The 23402-nt window shown below is 46.5% G+C and overlaps 1 protein-coding gene across 2 annotated transcripts in view; it reads left to right on the forward strand.

Moving 5' to 3' along the window:
- Nucleotides 1–16851, forward strand: part of POU2AF1 (POU class 2 homeobox associating factor 1) — a 17524-nt gene extending 673 nt beyond the window's left edge. Inside the window, exons 1-5 of one of the 2 annotated variants that reach the window (XM_087703800.1) lie at nt 6625–7171; nt 12535–12665; nt 13970–14012; nt 14138–14409; nt 16472–16851. In XM_087703800.1, the coding sequence (XP_087559926.1) occupies nt 12660–12665; nt 13970–14012; nt 14138–14409; nt 16472–16783 (633 nt within the window). In that variant the 5' untranslated portion in view covers nt 6625–7171; nt 12535–12659 and the 3' untranslated portion in view covers nt 16784–16851. Of the gene's footprint in view, nt 1–6624; nt 7172–12534; nt 12666–13969; nt 14013–14137; nt 14410–16471 lie in introns of those variants that run through there. The other variant, XM_087703799.1, reaches the window with a different exon arrangement.
- The last annotated feature ends 6551 nt before the right edge of the window (nt 16852–23402 follow it).

Below are 23402 nucleotides of genomic sequence, written 5' to 3' on the forward strand. Positions count from 1 at the left end.
GGAATGCTGCATTCAGTTTTGGTCGCCACAAAGTAAAAAAGATGTGGAGAGTTTAGAAAGAGTGCAGAGAAGAACAACAAAGAGGATTAGGAGACTGGAGGCTAAAACATACGAAGAATGGTTGCAGGAACTGGGTACGTCTAGTTTAATGAAAAGAAGGACTGGGGGAGACAGGATAGCAGTCTTCCGATATCTCAGGGGCTGCCACAGAGAAGAGGGGGTCAAGCTATTCTCCAAGGCACCTGAGGGCAGAACAAGAAGCAATGGGGGGAAACTAATCAAGGAGAGAAGCAACTTAGAACTGAGGAGAAATTTCCTGACAGCTAGAACAATTAATCAGTGGAACGGAAGTTGCCTCCAGAAGTTGTGAATGCTCCAACACTGGAAGTCTTTAAGAAGATGTTGGATAGCCATTTGTCTGTAGTGATGTAGGGTTTCCTGCTTAGGCAGGGGGTTGGAGTAGAAGACCCCCTCAAGGTCCCTTCCAAATTCTATTCTATTCTGCTTGTTTTCCAAGATCCATTCCGCCTTTATGGCACTGATGCTCCCATAGAGTAGACCATGGATGTCCTTCACAAGAAGAGAACGTAAGGATGAGGAGACGTAGCTTCCCGAAGATCAGGAGATCCAAGGGAAGACAACGTCATTATGAGATGGCCTCAATCTTGCACCAACCTCGCTGGAATTTACGAAGGGGAACATCTGTAGCTTCCCATTCTCCTCAACAAGGAAAAGGGGAGATGATGGGTGCGAGCAGCAGGCACCCCCAAAGTGGAGTAAAATCAAAGGCCCGTTTTGTGGACAGGCGGGGAATGAAAGAAATTCAACACAAGATTTATACCTTGTACGGAGGCTTATCAATTTCCCATTTATATCATAACAGCTTCGGCTCCCCTCCCGTCTGCTGCTGAGAGAGACTTAGTCACTAGAGCTGAAGTGTCATGGAACAATTCACAATTGCAGCCTATTTTTTTAAAAAAACAAGAAAACGCTCGCGTGGTGCTTAGTGCAAACACATTTTCCATTTTGGATACGGCCCCCTGCCTTAAAAAAAAAAAAAAGTGAAATAACAAGGAAAGGGGGAACGAGATCTTCCTGACAGAGATGGTGAATCCAGGCACATAAAACTATTTAGACCAGAAAGAAAAACTTTGGTCGTTTCATAGAGTCACTGCAGGCAAATCTCTTAAGGACTTTTCTTTATTGACAGACAGCGGAGTTACTCAGAAGTCCTCCTCACGGGGCTTCAAGGGGCTGAAGCAATTTTTGCACACCTGGAATTTCGGTATTCTTCCTAGGAGTACAGTATAGTAATTATGAATTAACTGACCTGATCAAGAAAAAAAGTACATTCACTGATAATGAAGAAAAGGGAATAAGAAAGGACAAACGTAAAATTATAACAGGGTTTGTGGGAATACCATCCTGAAGATACACCAGTTCAGAGTTGAAAAGAGATAACCACAACAACAGAAAAGGAAAGGAAGGGAGGAGGAGGAGGAGAGAAGAGAGGGAAAGGGAGAGAAGGAAGAAACAGGAAAGGAGAAGAAGGAGGGAAGGGATAGAAAGAGGAGGAGAGGAGAAGAGAGGGGAGAGAAGGAAGAAAGAGGAAGAGAGAGGAAGGAGGGAAAGGATAGAAGGAGGAGAGGGTAGGAAGAGGAAGAGAGGAGGAGAGGAGAAGAGATGGGAGAGAAGGAAGAAAGAGGAAAGGAGAGGAAGGAGGGAAAGGATAGAAGGAGGAGAGGGTAGGAAGAGGAAGAGAGGAGGAGAGGAGAAGAGAGGGGAGAGAAGGAAGAAAGAGGAAGGGAGAGGAAGGAGGGAAAGGATAGAAGGAGGAGAGGGTAGGAAGAGGAAGAGAGGAGGAGAGGAGAAGGAAGGGGAGAGAAGGAAGAAAGAGGAAAAGAGAGGAAGGAGAGAAGGGATAGAAGGAGAAGGAGAGAGGGTAGGAAGAGGAAGAGAGGAGGAGAGGAGAAGGAAGGGGAGAGAAGGAAGAAAGAGGAAAGGAGAGGAAGTAGGGAAAGGATAGAAGGAGGAGAGGGTAGGAAGAGGAAGAGAGGAGGAGAGGAGAAGAGAGGGGAGAGAAGGAAGAAAGAGGAAAGGAGAGGAAGGAGGGAAAGGATAGAAGGAGGAGAGGGTAGGAAGAGGAAGAGAGGAGGAGAGGAGAAGGAAGGGGAGAGAAGGAAGAAAGAGGAAAAGAGAGGAAGGAGAGAAGGGATAGAAGGAGAAGGAGAGAGGGTAGGAAGAGGAAGAGAGGAGGAGAGGAGAAGGAAGGGGAGAGAAGGAAGAAAGAGGAAAGGAGAGGAAGTAGGGAAAGGATAGAAGGAGGAGAGGGTAGGAAGAGGAAGAGAGGAGGAGAGGAGAAGAGAGGGGAGAGAAGGAAGAAAGAGGAAAGGAGAGGAAGGAGGGAAAGGATAGAAGGAGGAGAGGGTAGGAAGAGGAAGAAAGGAGGAGAGGAGAAGAGAGGGGAGAGAAGGAAGAAAGAGGAAAAGAGAGGAAGGAGGGAAGGGATAGAAAGAGAAGGAGCGAGGGTAGGAAGAGAGGAGGAGAGGAGAGGGAAAAGGAGAGAAGGAAGAAAGAGGAAAGGAGAGGAAGGAGGGAAGAGGTAGAAAGAGAAGGAGAGAGGGTAGGAAGAGGAAGAGAGGAGGAGAGGAGAAGAGAGTTAGCCAAAGCAAGACTCCTCAGCTAAATCCCCAATCTCAGCAAACCACAGTGACCAGATTCCACACGCTAAGCAAATTCTTGCTTTGGCTAACTATGGTTTGAGAGAAAGTGTGGACACGATCAAATCAACTGCAGTTGAGCGTTTGTCAAATGTCAGCCACGCAAACGTGATTTGCTTATTCGGGAGAAAATCCGGTTGAATTGAGTGGCTCTTCCTCTCAAGCAAACAGTCAGACATTGCTAGCTTAAGCCTGTGATGAACTCTTCTCTTGCCATCAGAAGATGTTACTTATAGTTGGCCAATGAAACATCTGCATGAAAACCACCAAGCCCAGAGAGATCATTAAGGGCACATCTGGAAATCCTTAACTTCAACCAGGAGGTGGATCATATCTGACCATTCTCATCTGGGCTTTCTTTGCTGGCACGGATTTCATATTCTCCCCATCTGGATGGTGGTGCAACCTTCATCCATGCCATGGGAGGCAGGCGCCATATGCTCCCTCTGATGCATTCAAGGAAATACCCATCATCCTGCTAGAGGACGGATGGTCCTATAAGGATGACACAAATGGAAAACTGGTCAGTGTCTATGGAGATTCTCAGTCCATCCAGGTCATGGTTGTCCCAAAGGTGCTTTTTCAAAAGCCAACTGGACTTTGTTTTTCCTTGAAGAAGTTTAGCTTCACGTGGGGCTGCCCTTGAAGAGTGTTCGGCGACTTCAGCTAGTCCAGAATGCGACCGCGCGAGCGATTGTGGGTGCACCTCGCTTCACCCACATAACACCTATCCTCCGCGAGCTGCACTGGCTACCTGTCGATCTCCGGATACGCTTCAAGGTGCTACTTGTCACCCATAAAGCCCTTCATGGTAGTGGGTCTGGGTACTTGAGAGACCGCCTACTGCCAATTACCTCCACGCGACCGATTAGATCCCATAGACTAGGCCTCCTCCGAGTTCCAGCTGCCGGTCAATGCCGACTGGCAACTACGCGGAGGAGAGCCTTCTCGGTGGCAGCTCCGACCCTGTGGAACGATCTCCCCGTGGAGATTCGTACCCTCACCACCCTCCAGACCTTCTGCACAGCCCTTAAAATCTGGCTATCCCGTCAGGCCTGGGGCTAAGACTGTAACCCACCCGAATGGTATGAATGTTGTGCTTTTAATTATGTATTGTTCTTACGTGTCAAATGTTTGTTTCCCCCCCCCCCTTTTGAGTTGTAAGCCGCCCTGAGTCCCCCCAGGGAAAAGGGCGGCATATAAATAAACTTTCATAACTCATAACTCATAGCTTCTCAAAACTGAAGGAGCTTCTTGGATGAGCGAAACATCTTCAAGGTCCAGTTGCCTTTTGAAAAAGCACCTTCGGGACAATCACCGGTCAAGTTGGCATTCCGGTACCAGCAAGATCTTCAGATGCAGCATTATTGGAGAAGACTGGATGACTCCAAGTTCTACTTATGGACTTTGGAAAGGCATTGATTTCTTAGTTGGAGGATAGTAATTTGGAGTAGGCAGATTAAACATAAGACTCTCAGATGTCTATGGAGATTCATCCAGATCCTGGTTGTCCCAAAGGTGGTTTTTTTTCAAGAGGCCACTTGGACTTTCTGATTTTTCTTGGAAGGCTTTTTGCTCCTCATCTAAGAAGCTTCTTCATCTCCGACTGGATGGAGGGGAAGGAACAAAGGAAGCGAGAAAGGGAAGGAAGGAAGTGAGAAAGGGAAGGAAGGAAGGAAGGAAGGAAGGAAGGAAGGAAGGAGAGAGGGAGAAAAGAAGGAAGGAACTGGCCTCTATGGAGATTCCAAGTCCTCCAGGTCATGTTGTCCCAAAGGGGCTTTTTTTTTCAAGAGGTCACTGGACTTTCTTGTTTTTTCTTGGAAGGCTTTTCGCTTCTCATCTAAGAAGCTTCTTCATCTCCGACTGGATGGAGGGGAAGGAACAAAGGAAGCGAGAAAGGGAAGGAAGGGAGTGAGAAAGGGAAGGAAGGAAGGAAGGAAGGAAGGAAGGAGAGAGGGAAAAAAGAAGGAAGGAACTGGCCTCTATGGAGATTCCAAGTCCTCCAGGTCATGGTTGTCCCAAATGGTGTTGTTTTTTTCAAGAGGTCACTGGACTTTCTTGTTTTTTCGTTGAAGACGTTTCTCTTCTCATCCAAGAAGCTTCTTCTGCTCTGACTGGATGGTGGGGGATGGAAGGATTTAGACTCCTTGCAGACAGCTGGTCATTTGCCCTCTTTTTAGAGAGTCATTGAGGCCACTTGGAGGTTTAACTGTGTCCTCAGGGTCACCTGAGTGGTGCAAATGGGTGTGTGGAGCTTTCTTGGAACTGTTGAAAGGATCTGTGTTGTAGATTGGAGACAGATGATGCCGTATCTCCCCCCCCCCACCTCTGTTGAGAGAGAGCTATTCAATTTTGAGAGACCGCCTGCTGCCAATTACCTCCCAAAGACCCATTAGATCACACAGGGTTGGCCTCCTCCGGGTGCCATCTACCAGCCAATGCCACCTGGCTACTACCCGGGGGAGGGCCTTCTCTGTAGCAGCTCCGGCCCTCTGGAACGAACTCCCCGCAGGGATTCGGACCCTCACCTCTCTCTCTTCAGGCCTTCCGAAAAGCTGTCAAAACCTGGCTTTGCCGGCAGGCCTGGGGTTGATGAGTTCCCCTCCCCTCTCGACTTGTATGGTTGTGTGATTCTTGGTTATTTTAATTACTTGTATTCTGTTCTATGTTCCCCTTTTCCCCTTTTGAGTTGTTCGCTGCCCTGAGTCCCTCCTGGAGAAGGGCGGCATACAAATAATAAAATTCAATTCAATTCAGTTTTGACATAGATGGCCTCAACGCTCAGAGTGTTTTCATGCTCATCCTCTCTTGGATGCGCGCTTCCTTTTAAAAAAAACACAGTTTTTTATTTTTTTTGTTACTAACTAAAATCCTTTTGTAGACAAGAGTATTGTCCAGTTTTCCCCCTTTAACATTTTCACATATACATCGCTCACTTTACATTATATTTCCATTTCCAATTTACGCTGTATTCCTTTTCTTCTCAAATTTTCCAACTTATAATTTTTTTAATGTACATAAACAGTGTCCTTTTTTTCTCCCCTTTAGAAATACAGAGAAATTAATCATTCCCTTCCCATCTGTTTTCTGTAGGTAACATGTGTTTTCACATTCAGGTTTTTTTTTAATGTAACAAGCATTTAACATAATTAATTTACACCCTTAAAAGTATTAGTATGGTTCATTTGCGTCTTAATTAGATACCTACTATTACCATGATTAAAATACTTCAATTCATTGAACTAATCCCCCTGTTCCTAGATTCCCCGCCCTCTTTTTCTTTATATGTCTTATATCTTTTCTTCTGAATTTTTTCTATCACTTTTCGATGCGTTTTTGGGATGGCTCTCCCCAGAGTTTTCGTTCCCCACTTTGGATGTGCGTTTCCTGAGTCCTTTGCAGGAGGAGAACCCAGGTCTGAAAAACTAAAACAGCAATAATACTGAAAGACGAAACAGCAAGGTGGCCGATCAAGCCCATCTCCGCTCAGACACAGCTGCCTCGGGGACACCAAACCCCCACCCCCACCCCATGGGGATAGATAAGTTAACTGAAACTTTGCACACCAGCTGCTCACCGATGACAAGGCCGGCAGGATTTTCAAAACTTGTTTTTTTTTAAAAAATAAAATAAAATAATCAGTCTAACGTGGGTTACCAGGGCATGGAGAACTTCACGAGAATGAGACCAGGTCAGTTCAGCATTGCCAAGTTCACACCTTTGTACTTATCCGTTCGGCTTCCAGAAAACGAAAAAGAATCCTTTTTTTCCCCCCCAAGAGAAAGCCCAGACTTGTGTCGATTTCGCAACCGGGCCCTGTAGGGTCCTGTGAACACGACTTGACAGGCTCGGAGCTGTGCAATATTGACACTGCCAGGGCATCTGGACAGGGTGTCAAATTGAGCAGCCCCAGGCTGACTCGAATGAGGCGATAGGGCAATTGACGAGCAAATAAACAAACCTGATCTTCCGCCGGTTGACTTAGCTCTAAGTTGGCAACGCCGATGCTGCCAGGCAGGAGGTGTTTCCCACAGATTCAGCCTGTTGCCCAACATCACGCCTGCCAACTGGGGAGAAGGTCTAGGGAGGTCAGAGAAAGATTCGTTTCCCAGATTCTCCTTCCAAGATGAAGCTTTGGAGATGTTCCGTTCTCCTGAACTTCATATCCCAGGGCAGCTGTTCTATCTTTGGGATGGGCGTTCGAGACAATCAACTCTCGACAAAGGCGAGCTGGGACAGCAAAACCGAACCTCGAGTTTTAGGTGGTAGAACCTCTAGATTCAACGGTGGTGGTGGTGGGGAGAAGCAATGGCAAACCGTCTTCAAGACGTGCAGGTGTGACATAACTGGAATCAGGATGCTGGGTTGGCGAGACCTTAGTGTGGAATCAGCATCCACTGGATGGATCTAATATGGATGTTCTCCAGATGTTCTCCAGATCAGCTTCCAAAGTAGGTCCCAGAAGACAGCGTTCGCCATCCTGATGTTGCAGATGTTTCTCTCTGTTGGCCTCTTTGCGTTTATGCTGTCAGGTCTTCTCCTAAAGTTAGCCCTAGCTGTAACTTCTCCACCTTTCCAGTTGTCTCTGTAAAAGGAAAGGAAGAAGTAATAGCTGTTTCTTCCAACTACAGGCCATCGATGCTTTGCTATCTTCTACTTCACACAAGCTTTTCTTCCTGGTACTTTGTCCCAGTGTTTCCCTGTTCCCTGTCACGTTCACTTCTAGCTTGACTGACTTGGTCTGGAGTTCCAGTTCCTAGACTTGAGAAGGGTTTCATTTCTTGTTTTCCATTTCTCTCCTTCCACAATCCTATGGCTCCACTGCTCGTTTACTACACTTCTCTGGGCCAAGTTCCTTCTCTCAAATATCTGAATAATGTCCCAATCCATCTTGTAAATACAATTAACATGATTTAATTGTTTGGCTGCTGGCAATGATTGGGCCTTAACGCCTTGTCCATGCTGAGCTGAGTTAGACTGTATGCAGCCATGCCATTTTAGAATAGAATAACAGAGTTAGAAGGGACCTTGGAGGTCTTCTAGTCCAACCCCCCTGCTTAGGCAGGAAACTCTACACCACTTCAGACAAATGGCTAGCCAACATCTTCTTAAAGACTTCCAGTGTTGGGGCATTCACAACTTCTGGAGGTAAGATGTTCAACTGATTCATTGTTCTCACTGTCAGGAAATTCCTCCTCAGTTCTAAGTTGCTTCTCTCCTTGATTAATTTTCACCCATTGCTTCTTGTTCTACCCTCAGGTGCCTTGGAGAATAGTTTGACTCCCTCTTCTTTGGGGCAGCCCCTGAGATATTGGAAGACTGCTATCATCTCTCCCCTAGTCCTTCTTTTCATTAAACTAGACACACCCAGTTCCTGCAACTGTTCTCCATATGTTTTAGCCTCCAGTCCCCTAATTGTCTTTGTTGCTCTTCTCTGCACTCTTTCTAGAGTCTCCACATCTTTTCTAGATCTTGGAAAATTTATATATTTTCTTGAAGAAAATCCCATAGTAATTTGCTCTTCTTCTCCAGAGATTCTGAGAGTTCTCCAATCTCCTGAGGACCTCCCTCCCAACTTTTTAACATTTCCATCTGGCATTGTCCACTCCCTAAATGGGGAGGGGGTGGTGTCAGAAGATGACATTAAGCCATAAAATAACTCATTTGGCCTTGGATCTAACCACGTTGAAGAACTAAGCGAATTGTTATTTTCCCCCCCAATATATAGTGTTTCAACAAACCATGGTTTTGCATATTTTATGAATCCAGGTAGTGCTTTCCAACCTCTGAACGTTAGATAGCGTCATAGGCCTTGCATGTCTCTGTGCTTAGCAGAGGTATCCACAATATATGGTCAATATAGGTGAAGAGTGACGTGAAGATTGGAGTCCACCAACCCAAAGTTGTTCTTCAAAACTTCTGGAGGGATAAAGTCCACTCTGGAGGTCTTCCCCTTCCTGAGTTGACCAAGAAGGGACCTAATTTCAGGCAAGATATTGGGAGCCATTCAGGTAAGTCCTCCATCTTTTTCACTGAGGTCTCAGTGGAGTGATTTTCATAAATCCAATCAACCGATCGATCAATCGATCGATCAGAATAGAGCTGGAAGGGACCTTGGAGGTCTTCTAGTCCAACCCCTTGCTCAAGCAGGAGACTCTCTACCATTTCAGATAGGTGGATGTCCAGTCTCTTCTTAAAAGCTTCCAGTGATGAAGAACCCACAACTTCTGAAGGCAACTTCTACTGGTTAATTGTCCTCAATGTTAAGAAGCTTCTCCTTAATTTCAGGTTGTTTCTGTCCTTGATAAGTTTCCATTCATTGCTTCTTGTCTTGTCTGCTCTGGAAAATAAGTTGACCCCCCTCTTTATTCTGGCAGCCCCTCAAATACTGGAATATTGCTATCAAGTCACTCCTAGTCCTTTTTTCTGGATTGGCCATACCCAATACCTAGATCTTTTCTTCATCTGTTTTTGTCTCGAGGCCCTTAATCATCTTAATTGCTCTTCTTTGCATTTTTCCCAAGTCTTAACATCTTTTTGGTAACGGGGTAACCAAAACTGGATGCAGCGTTCCAGGGGTGGCCTTAGTAAGGATTAGTGAGGTATTCAAAATGTAACTCCAAGGTTTCAGGACTATCACAGATACCTTCTTGGCATGTTTGATGGAACTATGAGGATACATCCTGAGGGACACGCGTATCTTGGTTCCAAATTAACTATGATCTCCTGACCTATACGGTGTTGCTTCAGTCTGCCAGAAAAGGAGCTTTTGATTATATTTCTGCTTTCATCTTCCTGAAGAAGACAAATTGCAGCGTGGACATCCTTGCAAATAACCAGTAGCTTGGTCTGAATTAGAAATGTGCAGGACTTTGGATGGTGTGTTTAGAACATCTTTTAGGAGTCTAACTTCCCCAAGGAATCTTCACAGTTTGGAGGTGTTTCCATCAGCACGCTATAATTCCTAGGTGCCTCTGGGAAAGGAGGATTCGATGGTTCACCTAGTCGTGGAAAACTATAATTTTGAAATGTCCCAATACTTGTTTAAGAACAATTTCCTGAACAAGTTGGCTCCAGGTGCAAATTTAAGAAACCTTGCTTGTGTTTTTTTTTTAAAAAAAGAAATATGGGCAATGCATGGGAAGGTGTGAGAAAGCATTTTACGCAATTTCCTTTTAATGTTCTTTTTATTTTATTTTATTTGCGAGCCAAGATCTCCAACTGGCTGGCTAATTAAACACTTGAGATTAAGTTTTACGATAGTTATTCTTTGCGAGTGTGTGAGAGTGTGTGTGTGTGTTTCTTTATCAAGCCAACGTTTGCTTTTCAAGGACTTTTCAAACAGGAAAAGATTTCCATTGTGGCTTCTCAAAAGCTTATTATTTTAATGTTATTGTGTGCAATTATATTGGGGAACCAAGCGGGGGGGGGAGGGAGAGGGAAAAGAAACACAACTGTTTGCTTTCGTTTGCGCAGCAAAAAAAAAATTAAAATAAATAAAAAATGATAGGTTCTCACCTGCCAAAGCCTTGGGTGTAAAGTCCAAGCTCTGAGCTTCAAACAGAGTCAGCCGTGCAAAGCCACTTACAATGACAGTTGTGTGATTCCAAAGGGAATTTGGCTTGAGGAGCAAGGGTTGAGATTGGTGTGAAATAAGTCCCTTTTAAAAAAAAAACCAATTCAGAAGGAGCCCGTGGGAAGTTGGCAGATTTCATTCAAGGGAACTCTGCTGGGTTTTGCAAAGGACGGCTGCCAACCCCAGGGTCTCTGCTCCTTGGGAAGGTGGGGACTGCGGAGTCCCTGGTGCTCTCTGAGCCTGGTTGTTTTCTTGAAGACGTTTCATAACCCAGCTAGGGAACATCATCAGTGATGGAAAGGAGGAGAAAGAGGAGCTGGAGGATGACGACTCTGAGCTTGGTTGTTTTCTTGCAGGCGTTTCATTACCCAACTAGGAAACATCATCAGTGCTAGAAGGGAATGGGGATTTGTGGAAAGGAGGAGGAGGAGGAGGAGGAGGAGGAGGAGGAGGAGGAGGAGGAGGAGGAGGAGGAGGAGGAGGAGGAAGAAGATTCTGACATTTTTACTTGCCGACATTTCATTACCCCACTGGGCAACATCATCAGTGCCACAGAATGGATAAGTCAATGAATCAAATCACGGACACTCTCTGATTTTAAAGATAGAGAGCTGGCTCAAATAACTTGGTTTCAAGTCTAAAATTTACATCATCTGGAAATGTCAGGGTAATTCCCCCGTGGCTGGCATAAGACCCTATTCCTCATAACTGGAAAGTTGACCGAAGAGTTAAGGTTTGTTTTTAAAAAATTTACATCCAGATAATTATTTATAATTTGTTTTTATTTTATTTTTTAAAAATACAAAATCAGCCTTTCCTCACCCTGACCCTGGGAACCCCTGTTTGCACTATAATTCCCAGGATGTTATCTATTGATTTATTTATTCCATTTCTACAGCCACCAGTCCCTCACAAGGGACTCAAGTAAACCAATTAAAAACACAATTTTTTAAAAAAAAAAAATTCCCAGGGGGTGCCTTGGAGGACGCCTAGCGTGGCACAAGCATTACGAACGATCGCACAGTTCCTATAGTTCAGCTTTTTTCAAATTCGGCAAGCGGACTTTATGGCTGACTGGCGAATTTTGGGAGTTGAAGTCCGTCTCTCTTACCCTTGCCAAGTTTTTTTTTTTCCAATTTTTATTGAGTTGTAAAGTATTATAAAACACAAAATACAAAAGGAAATAGAGAAGCGGGGGAGGGAGGGGGAAGAGAAGTGAGGAAAGAGAAGAAAAAGAAAAGAAAAAGAAGTATTTGACTTCCGACTCTTTCTGTAAAATATGGCATTAACATCAAATCACAACATTTTGCTTTTTCCTAATAATACGAATGAGCCATTTCTGTAAAAACCGTATCAGTCTAATCGGTAAAACCCACAAATCACTTTTATTCTTTTCCACTTCAAGTTCAGAAGCAGCCTCTATGTGTAAAAAAAAAAAAAGCACTTTTGTTCTTTTCTTTAATCAAAGAAGTCAATTTTGTCATTTCAACCAATTCCATCATCTTCTGCAACCAGGGCCGGCTTTCCCTATAGGCTAACTAGGCTTCAGCCTAGGGCCTCCAGATCAAGAGGGGCCTACATTCAAATTGTTAGCAAAATTAAAATTACACTATTCTAAAAACAGTGAACACTAAAACACTGAACCGAAAATAAGGAGAAATTCTACGCATTTGACTAATAAACAAACATAAAAATGTTTTGGTTAAGATCGTTCCAGCGCCGCGGCAGTTGGGGAGCCTGCCCACGTTCCCGGCACTGGCGGTCGGGCGAGAGGCGCGGCCGCTCCCAGTAGCCGCCTTGTCGACGCGGAGCCCACCAGCGGCCAGGCAGGTGAGGGCGAGGGGGCCGAGCCGGGCAGCTGAGCGCAGCAGGGGAGGCGGCTGGCCTCGCTGCCTTTGCCGCAGAGCAGAGCCGCCCTCCGTCGGGAGGCCAGCTATATATATTGATATATATCACAGTAATGATGTATTTTATTGTCTCTCATGTAACTTAAAAATGGGAGGTGAAAGGGCCTCATAATTGGAATAGCCTAGGGCCTCTTTTCATCTAAATCCGGCCCTGCCTGCAACCATTCTTCCAAAGTAGGAATCGAAGTGTCCTTCCATTTTTCTGCATACATTAGTCTTGTGCTGTCAACACCACAACAGTCTTCCTAGGTGTGAAAAATGCTGATTTTAAACGAAGAAGCATCGTTGCAACACTAAAGAGGGAACTAACGCTGAGCGTATTTTTTTCTAGCTTCTGCAGCCGAACAGCCCCTGCCGTCCCGCCCCTACCAAGGTGTCCGGGTGAAAGAGCCGGTGAAGGAGTTGCTGAAGAGGAAACGGGGCAGGGCTCAAAATGCCAAAGCTGCTCCGGAAAGCATGGCGGTGAGAGACAGCCGGGCAAAAGGCTGGGCATCTTTCTATCTACTGCTTCATCCTTGCCCTTCCACAATCCCTCCCTCGGTCTTGTCATGAGACACTTCCGGTAGAGCAGTGTTTCGTCAGCTTGCCAACTTTTAGATGTGGGGACTTCAGCTCCCAGCATCCCCCAAACACCACGCCAAGATCTGTGGATGTCAACACCCAGTATCCTCCAACATCCATGCTTTAAAATGGGTGGACTTCAACTCCCAGATTCCCCAACCTCCATGCTTTAAGATCCGTGGACTTCAACTCCCAGATTCCCCCAACCTTCATGCTTTAAGATCCGTGGACTTCAACTCCCAGATTCCCCCAACCTCCATGCTTTAAGATCTGTGGACTTCAACTCCCAGATTCCCCCAACCTCCATGCTTTAAGATGGGTGGACTTCAACTCCCAGATTCCCCCAACCTCCATGCTTTAAGATCTGTGGACTTCAACTCCCAGATTCCCCCAACCTTCATGCTTTAAGATCCGTGGACTTCAACTCCCAGATTCCCCCAACCTCCATGCTTTAAAATGGGTGGACTTCAACTCCCAGATTCCCCCAACCTCCATGCTTTAAGATCTGTGGACTTCAACTCCCAGATTCCCCCAGCCAGTTGGCTTGGGAATTCTGGGAATTGAAGTCCACACTGTTTCAAGTGACCAATTTTGGGGGGGAAAAACCACTCCTTTAGAACAGTGAGCTACGTCCTCCTAAATGCCTCTGTCATTAGAACCAGATGTGGCCACATCAGTAACAGTGATGAAAACTGATTATGGGCCAGGGTGTGAACCCAGTGGTGGGTTCCCGACCCCGTCACAACTAGTAGGCTGCTCACAGGGCCGGGTGTTCTAGTCAGGCACGCGCACTGTGCATGCATGCAGACACCACCGCCCTGTGACACTGAGCAGCTCAGCGGAGGCTGCGCAAGTGCTGCACACTTTGTGCATGCGCGCAATTGTCCTGGTTGCTTCAAAAACAGCTATGGAACGCGGGTGGGTGGACCAAACGATCCACCGTACTGATACGGTTGCCGTTTCTCCTGGCTACTACCAGTACAGCTGTATCGGGCCGTACCACCGGGAACCCACAACTGGTGTGAACATTTGAGACTTTCCCACCCTCCTCAAACACATTTCTTTCCTTCTGGCCCTTCAGTCTTGACACGGAGTTGCCGTTTGAGCATTACTGATGCAGTAAGTTTCCTAGTCAGCCTCTGAGTAATTCTCCTCCTTGTGGTTTTATCACTCTTAAATAATACCAACCTCTAATTTTCCTTTAGGTGTTTTTCCCCCATCAGTCACTTCCATCCTACTCACCCACTGGTAAGAATTTCATAATTTTTTTTGGCGGTGGGGGGAGAAGGGAGCTCCTCCCCAAAAGCACATCTTTCCTTGTTCTCCATCTTCGGTTCAGATTCACCTTTTCCCCTTTCTCTCTTTCCGCGAAGGTCAAGTTTACTCCGAGACGGATTTGGTCACCTCTTCGCTGCCCCTGATGGAGGAAGGAGCGCTTTATTCGGGGTGGTTGACTCAGCCGCCCCCAGCCACATTGCAACCTCTGACCCAATGGACTACGGCCCCGGATTACGTGTCTCACGAAGCGGTCAGCTGCCCTTACACGGCTGACATGTTTGTTCAGCCGGTCTGCCCCAGTTACACCCTCGTGGGGACGTCCTCCGTGCTGACCTACACTTCCCAGCCACTCATCACAAACTTTGCGGTGAGTTTGGTAGGGGGGCCCGCTGTGTGATCGTTGTTTTTTTTTTCCCTTCTACTGTGGGGTGGGAGGCAGGGTGGGAATCTTCCAAAGTTTGTTGGATGTCTTCCCTTCTCTTTGAGTACCATGGATGTGGTCTCCTAACCACCCAAGCTCTTCCATAGCAACAGCCATAGCCCTTAGACTTATATACTGCTTCATGGTGTTTTACAGCCCTCTCTAAGTGGTTTACAGAGTCAGACTTTCCCCCCCAGCAATCTGGGTTCTCATTTTACCCACCTCGGAAGGATGGAAGGCTGAGTCAACCTTCAGCCGATCAGGATCGAACTCCTGGCAATTGGCAGAGTTAGCCTGCAATCCTGCATTCTAACAGGAAGGAAGGAAGGAAGGAAGGAGGGAAGGAAGGAAGGAAGGAAGGAAGGAAGGAAGGAAGGAAGGAAGGAAGGAAGGAATAGTAGTTAGACTTATATACGGCTTCACAGTGCTTTTACAGCCCTCTCTAAATGGTTTACAGAGTCAGCACATTGCCCCCCAACAATTTGGATTCATTTTACCCACCTGGGAAGGATGGAAGGCTGAGTCAACCTTGAGCTGGTGAGATTAGAACCGCTGAACTGCAGATAACAGTCAGCTGAAGTGGCCTGCGGTACTGCACCCTAACCACTGCGCCATCTCGCAGTGGTTAGGGGGTTCCATCACTGGAGATTTTTCAGGAAGAGGTTGGACAACCATTTGTCAAAAATAGGATCACCTGCATGAGCAGGGGACTGGACTAGAAGACCCCCAAGGTCCCTTCCAACTCTGTTATTGTGTTATTTGCAATTCAACTGCCCAGAGGTTTCCCACAAGGCAATTTGCACATGGCCAGTTAGCCTCTTTGCCTTAGTCAATACTGCCACTAGGCCAAATACCAGCAAGGGGAATTCGTTATCCTGGGGAGTGAAACACCCCTAGGAAATATGCAATGCACATTTTGCAAAAGATTTGAGCCGCAAACACAAAAAAATTCTTAGAGGTCCACGGCGAGCGGGATGTTTTTGGATGCAAATTATCCTAGCTTCGGATTGCAGCCCCCCCAGGTGGGTGACCGAAGGATCGGTGTGTGGGTGAGAAAGTAAAGGATCCTTTCGTGATTATTGTTTGCAGTGCAAGGGGAAAAATAGATGAAAAGGTGGGAAAGGTGAGCCAGACCATTGTCAGGTTTCCGCCCTGAACACAAACCTTCAGGGTTCCAATTCTCAGCTTGGGCATTAATTGTAATTAACGACTGCCATAAATTGCATTGTTCTGTCTCAGGATTCAGAGTATTGTGTACCACATTTGAATATCTGCAGGGAGGACACGGGTGATATATTTCACGTTTTCTCCTCGTGAATCTGCTGGGCAGCGGTGCTGTGTTTTGCAGCTGGATCTCAAGTGCGATTCCTTGCGCTTTCCCGCGATAGATTTGGGGTGTTTTCGTTGTTCAAGAAGTCCTGTCAGTGCAAGGACTCATTGTAACTTTACAGCATTGCTAAACAAATAGTTGTAAGTCAAGAGTCTTCTTGTACAGTATGTTACCCCTCTTTTGGTCTTCTCCTGAGTCTTTTCTGTTGGATCTTTGGCCTGCCACAATTTCTATTATTCTATGGTGGGAAAATGGGAGGGGAGGATTGTAAGGAGTTGGATGCTATGTAGCCATAACAACATTCTTTCCAGAAAGCCAAGGTCATCCTTTGTCTCTGCACCTCTGCACCTGACCGGAACTGGATGGGTGGAAGCTGCCAGCAAGGCAGAGGGAGATTGGATCATGGGATGGATCTGTGGGTGTTGGGGGCAAGATCTTGAACTCTCAACTGGGTGGGAAAACCGTGAAGCTTTCAGATTCGGGTTTTCCCAAATGTGCCAACATGTCTCTCTTAAGAAAGTGGAACTTTGAGGAATACTTTGCCTTGGACTCTGATTTATTTTCGGATGCTATTTGGAACTCTGACACCTGGACCTTCTTGGATCAGAGGCAGTTTTTCACCGAGCCTCAGTTTCTGGGAAGAAAGACTGACCCACGTGTTTTTTTCTTGTCCCTCAGGCTCGATCGGCCTCAAGCCCAGCTGTGGTGCCTCATCTGGATGCGATGGACCAGCAAGCTCCCCTGAGTTATTTTCCCTGGACTCAGCCCATCCCAACTCTACCGGCAACTTCCTTGCAATACCAGCCGGCTTCGATGGCCCTCTCTGCTCCCCAGTTTGTCCCCCTCCCCATTTCAGGAGCTGACCCACTCCCCCAAGTATTAGAAGACACCAGGAAGGAGATGGCACCTCTGACGCTGGAGAAACTTCTGCAGGATGATGCGAACGACACATATGGTTTAGACAACAGCCTGCCAGTTGAAGGACTCTGAGAATGGATTCTTAGCCAAGAGAGATCTCTTCAAATCTCTTCCTTCCTTTTCTCCTCTTCTTCCTTCCTTTTCTCCTCTTCTTCCTTCATTCTCTCTCTGCCTTTCACTGTCCTCTCTAGGTGATCCTCAGCTTCTCCTGCTTTCTTTCCAAAGTTTCAGAAATGTGGGATGGAAACACCAGGATCTCTCTTGGAAAAGAAGCCGTAATTTTGAATCTTTGCAACAGAACTTTGCAGCCAGAAACAGCCTTCCTCTTCCTCCTCCTCCTCCTCCTCCTCCTCCTCCTCCTCCTCCTCCTCCTCCTCCTCCTCCTCCTCCTTCCGCTCCTCCTCCTCCTCCTCCTCTTCCTCTTCCTCTTCCTCCTCCTCCTCCTCTTGCTTCTGGGAATTCTGCACTCCTCCAGCACTCAAAATAATAATAATCTTCTTCTTTTTCTCCTCCTCCTCCTTCTTCTGCTTCTTCTTTTTGATATGTAGTTTTCAGGACAATAAGGAAGATACCAAAGGCCTTTTGTGTTTGTGTGTGGGGGTAAATATATTGATATACATTTACATAGAATGCATCGATTAAGACTCAATGGGTTTGTATGGTTATTGAAAATCTGGGCTGTCTTCACTTGGTGTTGAGGGAAATACAAGAGAGGGGAGGAGGGGAGGAGGAGGAGGAGGAGAAGTTTATTCTGTTATTCTGAGAAGGAGAAGAGGAGGAGGAGGAGGAGAGGAGGAAGAGAAGGAGGAGACGGAGAAGAGAAACTTGCAGACATTTCATTACCCAACTAGGTAACATCATCAGTGCTAGAAGGGAGCGGGGATTTGTGGAAAGGAGGAGGAGGAGGAGAGGAGAAGGAGAGGAAGGAGAAGAGGAGAAGGAGGAGGAGAAGAAGGAGAGGAGGAGGAGAAGGAGGAGGAGAAGAGGAGAAGGAAAAAAGTATCATCTGCAGAAAAATCTGAAGTCTTGGCTGCCAACGCTACTAACTGCCCAGAAGCTTCTCAGCTGCCTCTAGTAGCTCTTTACTCAGCTCTGCTCTCCTACTCTGGCCAGGCCTGGTGTCCTTTTCATGCAATCTTTTCCAGGATTGTAAAATGGGCAGATACCTCCCTTCGCCCTCCACCCCCAAGTACTCGATTAGCATTTCTGGCCCCATAGGTCCAGGTGGACAAGCCCAAACTTGGTGGCAGCTGGAAGGTGGGGTGTGTGTGTGTGTGTGTGTGTGTGTGTGTGTGTGTGTGTTGAGATATGGCAGATAAGAAGCATTGCCCAACTCCAGAGAGGCCGATGCCCGAGCCGAATCTGGCTGAAGAAAGGGAAGCTTTCAGCCGAGCCCGGCCAAAGGCTATTGCTTCATTCCCAACAAGCCTGTTGACATTCCAAGCATTCGCTCTCTTGATTTTTTTTTTCTCTTTGTAAAAATTGTGTGTACAGTTACAACAGTCTGGGTAGGAGCTCTGTTTGCAGAAGCCCAGGGCCAACCAGAGGAGAAGTCCTCAAGAAAAGAAAGGCTTAAGATCCTTCCCACCCCCACCCTCATTCTTTTCCTTGGAGGGGAGGGGGGGAACGGGCTTGGATTTCAGCCCAGAGACACACAATTGGCGCTTTGATTGCGGGGAGAATTTGAGTGGCGGTAAAGGAAGGCCTGACTTCTCCTTGGTCAGAGAAAGAAACATGGCGTTGGAGGGGGGTAGATTCAGGGGTGAAATCCAGCCGGTTCTGAACAGGTTCTGGAGAACCAGGAGCGGAAATTTTGAGTAGTTCAGAGAACCGGCAATTAACACCTCTGGCTGGCCCGTGAGTGGGGAGGAAATAGGGATTTTGCAGTATCCTTCCCCTGGAGTGGGGAGGAAATGGGGATTTTGCAGCATCCCTTCCCTAGGAGTGGGGAGGGAATGGGGATTTTGCAGTATCCTTCCCCTGGAGTGGGGAAGGAATGGGGATTTTGCAGTATCCTTCCCCTGGAGTGGGGTGGGAATGGAGATTTTGCAGTATCCTTCCCCTGGAGTGGGGAGGGAATGGGGATTTTGCAGTATCCTTCCCCTGGAGTGGGGAGGGAATGGGGATTTTGCAGTAACCTTCCCCTGGAGTGGGGAGGGAATGGGGATTTTGCAGTAACCTTCCCCTGGAGTGGGGAGGAAATGGGGATTTTGCAGCATCCTTCCCCTAGGAGTGGGGAGGGAATGGGGATTTTGCAGCATCCTTCCCCTAGGAGTGGGGAGGAAATGGAGATTTTGCAGTATCCTTCCCCTGGAGTGGGGAAGGAATGGGGATTTTGCAGTATCCTTCCCCTGGAGTGGGGAGGAATGGAGATTTTGCAGTATCCTTCCCCTGGACAGGGGAAGGAATGGGGACTTTGCAGTATCCTTCCCCTGGAGTGGGGAGGGAATGGGGATTTTGCAGTAACCTTCCCCTGGAGTGAGGAGGGAATGGAGATTTTGCAGTATCCTTCCCCTGGACAGGGGAAGGAATGGGGACTTTGCAGTATCCTTCCCCTGGAGTGGGGAGGAAATGTAGATTTTGCAGTATCCTTCCCCTGCCACACCCACCAAGCCACGCTCACAGAACCAGTAGTAAAAAAAATTGATTTCACCACTGGGTGGATTGGCATATGTTGGACCCATCCTGTGGAACTCAATCCAACTGAGCCCATGTGGCTGGGCATCCATTACCCTGTTCAAGAGAAGAGCAACAGGAGGCTGGAGGCTAAAACATATGAAGAACGGGTGCGGGAATCAGTCTGGCTGAATGAAAAGAAGGACCAGGAATGACATGATAGCAATGGTCCAATATCTTTAACAAAATAACAGAGTTGGAAGGGACCTTGTGGGTCATCTAGTCCAACCCCCTGCCCAAGCAGGAGCCCCTACACCATTTCTGACCAATGGCAATCCAGTCTCTTCTTGAAAGTCTCAAGTGATGAAGCCCCCCAACTTTCAAAGGCAACTTCTGTTCCATGGGTGGATTGATCTCACAGTCAGAAAATTCCTCCTTATTTCCAGATGGAGTCTCTCCTTGGTCAGTTTCCATCCATTATTCCTTGTCTGGCCTTCAGCTTTGGAAACTAGCTTGATCCCCCTCCTCTCTGTGGCAGCCCCTCAAATATTGGAACATTGCTATCATGTCTCCCCTGGTCCTTCTCTTCCCTAGACTAGCCTGCTTTAGACCCGGCCTCATCTGCCAAACTTAATTGACACTACCCAGTTCTCCAAAGAGAAGCTAATAACAGTGGCCTCTTTGCCATGGTTCTGTCGAAGCATTCGCTTAATTCTTTCAACACCTGGAACACCTTCTAAAATAACATCAAACACTGAAGTCCACCTATTCTCCAAGGCACCAGAGGGCAGAACGAGAAGCAATGGATGGAAACTAATCAAGGAGAGAAGCAATCTGGAACTATGGAGAAATTTCCTGACCGTGAGAACAATTAATCCGTGGAACAGAAGTTGCCTCCTGAAGCTGTTGGTGTTCCATCCCTGGAGGATTTTAAGAGTAGACTAAAGCTCACTGTTCGTTTGCTTCAAGGTTATAAAATTGAGGGCCACTTAGCCTCTGCCTCACTTTGCAACAGATGTTCTGGTCCCAATTGTGATTGTAGGTCAAGGACTACTTGTAGTAAGAGAGTACTTCCTAGAAGTAAGCCCAAGAAGTTAGCAAGGGTCAACTTACCACCTACCACTGCAGGTCAGTTATCCCATCCAGATTTTGCCTGGGGTTGAACCGTGACCTGGCCACTGTTTTCAAAGATTTTCAGCCTTTCCACATTTTGCAAATAATTTCTGTGGAAGATAAGCCTTTAAGTCTTGCCTTTAACTCCCAGGTAAATATCAGCATTAATCAGAGTAGGGTTTTTAAAAAAAACCACTGGATTTAAAAGTATATAAATATTTACCGTATACCCCTGGACTCAAAAAGTTCAGCGGTTTTTAAGTGGGAGAGAAGTGACTTAGGAAAGCAAAATATTTTTTGGGAGGGGGAAAAAATGCCCTTAGAGGTTCTTTTTACCTAAAGTCAAGTTGCCTAAGAGATAAACTTACAAAGATAGAAGCAAGATCTCCTGCGGGCAAGGATTTCTTCATTTTTTGGGGAAAGTTTGTCTTGCAAATCTGCCCGTTTGCAATTAAAGGCTGACCTTGAGGTCTCGGGAATCTGTGCGCTATCCCTGACCTTGCTTAATATCCAGGTTGTCTATGGATGGCAGGTAATATACCTCATTCCCTCCAGAGGTTTTTTATTTATTTATTTATTTATTTGTCTCTCATGCTCAGCCATCCAAGGGCGTCGCACACATTTTTCAGGTTAATTTTCTGGAGCCAAAGCATGGGGCAATCGCTCATCTGTCCCAACACATCTGTCTGCCTCTGCTTCTGATTATCTTCCCCTGCTTTCTGTTTTCACTGATAGAATCGTCTGGAGATTGCGTTTTTATCTCTTCTGAAGCACTCCTTCCCCTTCAAGGAAGAGATATCTTTCGCTTTTCCCCCTTCAAACAGGAGGGATGGGGTTGCTTCTGAAGCCGTAGTTGACCTTCGAAATATGCCCCGGGGGCGTTTTTCTTCGGCAGACACCAGAAAGAATGACCAAGAGGCCAGCAGCGAGCTGGGTCCCCCATGACACAAATAGGGCTGGTTGAGCTTCCATCTGCTCTCCCTAGTCTCAATCCGAACAGAGCTGGAAGGGACCTTGGAGGTCTTCTAGCCCAACCCTCTGCTTGAGCAGAAGACCTTATATTGTTCCAGACAAATGGCTGTCTTTTCTTAAAAACCTCCAGTGATGGAGCACCCAGGACTTCTGGAGAGAAGCTGTCCCACTACTTAATTATTCTCACCGTTAGGAAGTTTCTCCTTAATGCCAAGTTGCTTCTCTCTTTGATTAGTTTCCATCCATTGTTTCTTGTCGCCTTCTGGTGCTTTGGAAAATAGGTTGACCCCTCCCTCCTCTTTGTGGCAACCTCTCAAATACCGTAATATATCTTTAGACCTCTCAAATACTGGAATACTTCACCTTTAAACCTCTCAAATACTGGAAAACTTCACCTTTAGACATCTCAAATACTAGAATACCTTTAAACCTCTCAAATACTGGAATACGTCACCTTTAAACCTCTCAAATACTGGAAAACTTCACTTTTAGACATCTCAAATACTGGAATACCTTTAAACCTCTCAAATACTGGAATAACCTCCTTAATGGCATTTGCAAACCGAGGGCCAAATCTCCACAAATATGGACTCCCCTTAAAGTTATGGCATGCATGTTGGTGGGCAGGATAGCTGGAGATGAAAGGAGCAAACATTTTCATTTCACGATGCTTCACAATTTTACTTTCATGTCCTTCAAGATACGATGTGGTGTGGATATCAGACCCAGGCCTAGAGACCTTGAGACTCAAAGGATCACAAATTCAAGGTTAAATTTATTAAAGGGACACGGTGGCTCGGTGGCTAAGATGCTGGGCATGTCGATCAGAAAGGTCGGCAGTTCAGCAGTTCAAATCCCTAGCGCCGCGTAATGGAGTGAGCTCCTGTGACTTGTCCCAGCTTCTGCCAACCTAGCAGTTTGAAAGCACGTAAAAAATGCGAGTAGAAAAATAGGAGCCACCTTTGGTGGGAGGGGAACAGCGTTCTGTGCGCCTTCGGCATTGAATCATGCCAGCCACATGACCACGGAGACGTCTTGGGACAGCGCTGGCTCTTCGGCTTTGAAACGGAGATCAGCACTGCCCCTAGAGTCAGGAAACGACTAGCACATCTGTGCAAGGGGGGAACCTATTAAAAATGAAAAGGGCGAAGGTACTGTCCTTCTCCATCCAAATCTGTTCAAACTCAAGGGGGTGAGGGAGAACAGGAAAGATGAGATGGAAGAATTTGGAAGCAAAACGAAAGGGGCACTTGAGGCCCTGGTGGGAGCTGGGGTCGTAACTGCAGAAGAAGAGATGGTGCACCCGGCATTCCTCAGTTTTAACAATATCTCTGATCACAATTGTGGGGAGATTTCTTTTTTTTTAAAAGAGGTTTTTTTATTCTGTTGCATATAGCTACAAGTATACATTCACATAGTTATTGTTCTTATTCACCTTGATCACTTTTACATACTTTTTTTCCCATATAAAAGGTTAAAATATACATTCTGAGTTGCGTTTTCTGTGGCTGCTCTGGCCCTTTGGAATGATCTCCCCGTGGAGATTCGGACCCTCACCACCCTTCAGGCTTTCCGCAAAGCCATCAAGACCTGGCTGTTCTGGCAGGCCTGGGGCTGATGAGTTCCCAGCCCCACTCAAATTGTTGATTGTTGTGTAGTTTTAATTTGTCTGTATCCTGTCTTCTTACATCCGTTTTTTGCATTGTCCCCTTTCCCATATGTCTGTTCGCCGCCCTGAGTCCCTCCGGGGAATAGGGTGGCATACAAGTCTAATAAATGGAATGGAATGCCTTGCTTACCATCCCATACACCTATTTTGTATTATCACCACCCTATTTTTTCTTTTCTCTTTACCCTCCCTCCCTTTTCTACTTCCTTCCTTCCTCCTCTCCTTTCCCTTTTCTTCTTCCCTTGCCTCTCCCCTACTCCTCTCTTCCTCTTCTCCCTCCTACCCTCTCTCCTTCTCTTTCTATCCCTTGCCACCTTCCTC

Source organism: Thamnophis sirtalis, unplaced genomic scaffold, assembly GCF_051295495.1.
Source record: "Thamnophis sirtalis isolate CommonGarterSnake01/CBP01778 unplaced genomic scaffold, rThaSir2_p1.2 scaffold_2, whole genome shotgun sequence".
In the NCBI taxonomy this organism is placed as follows: Eukaryota; Metazoa; Chordata; class Lepidosauria; order Squamata; family Natricidae; genus Thamnophis; species Thamnophis sirtalis.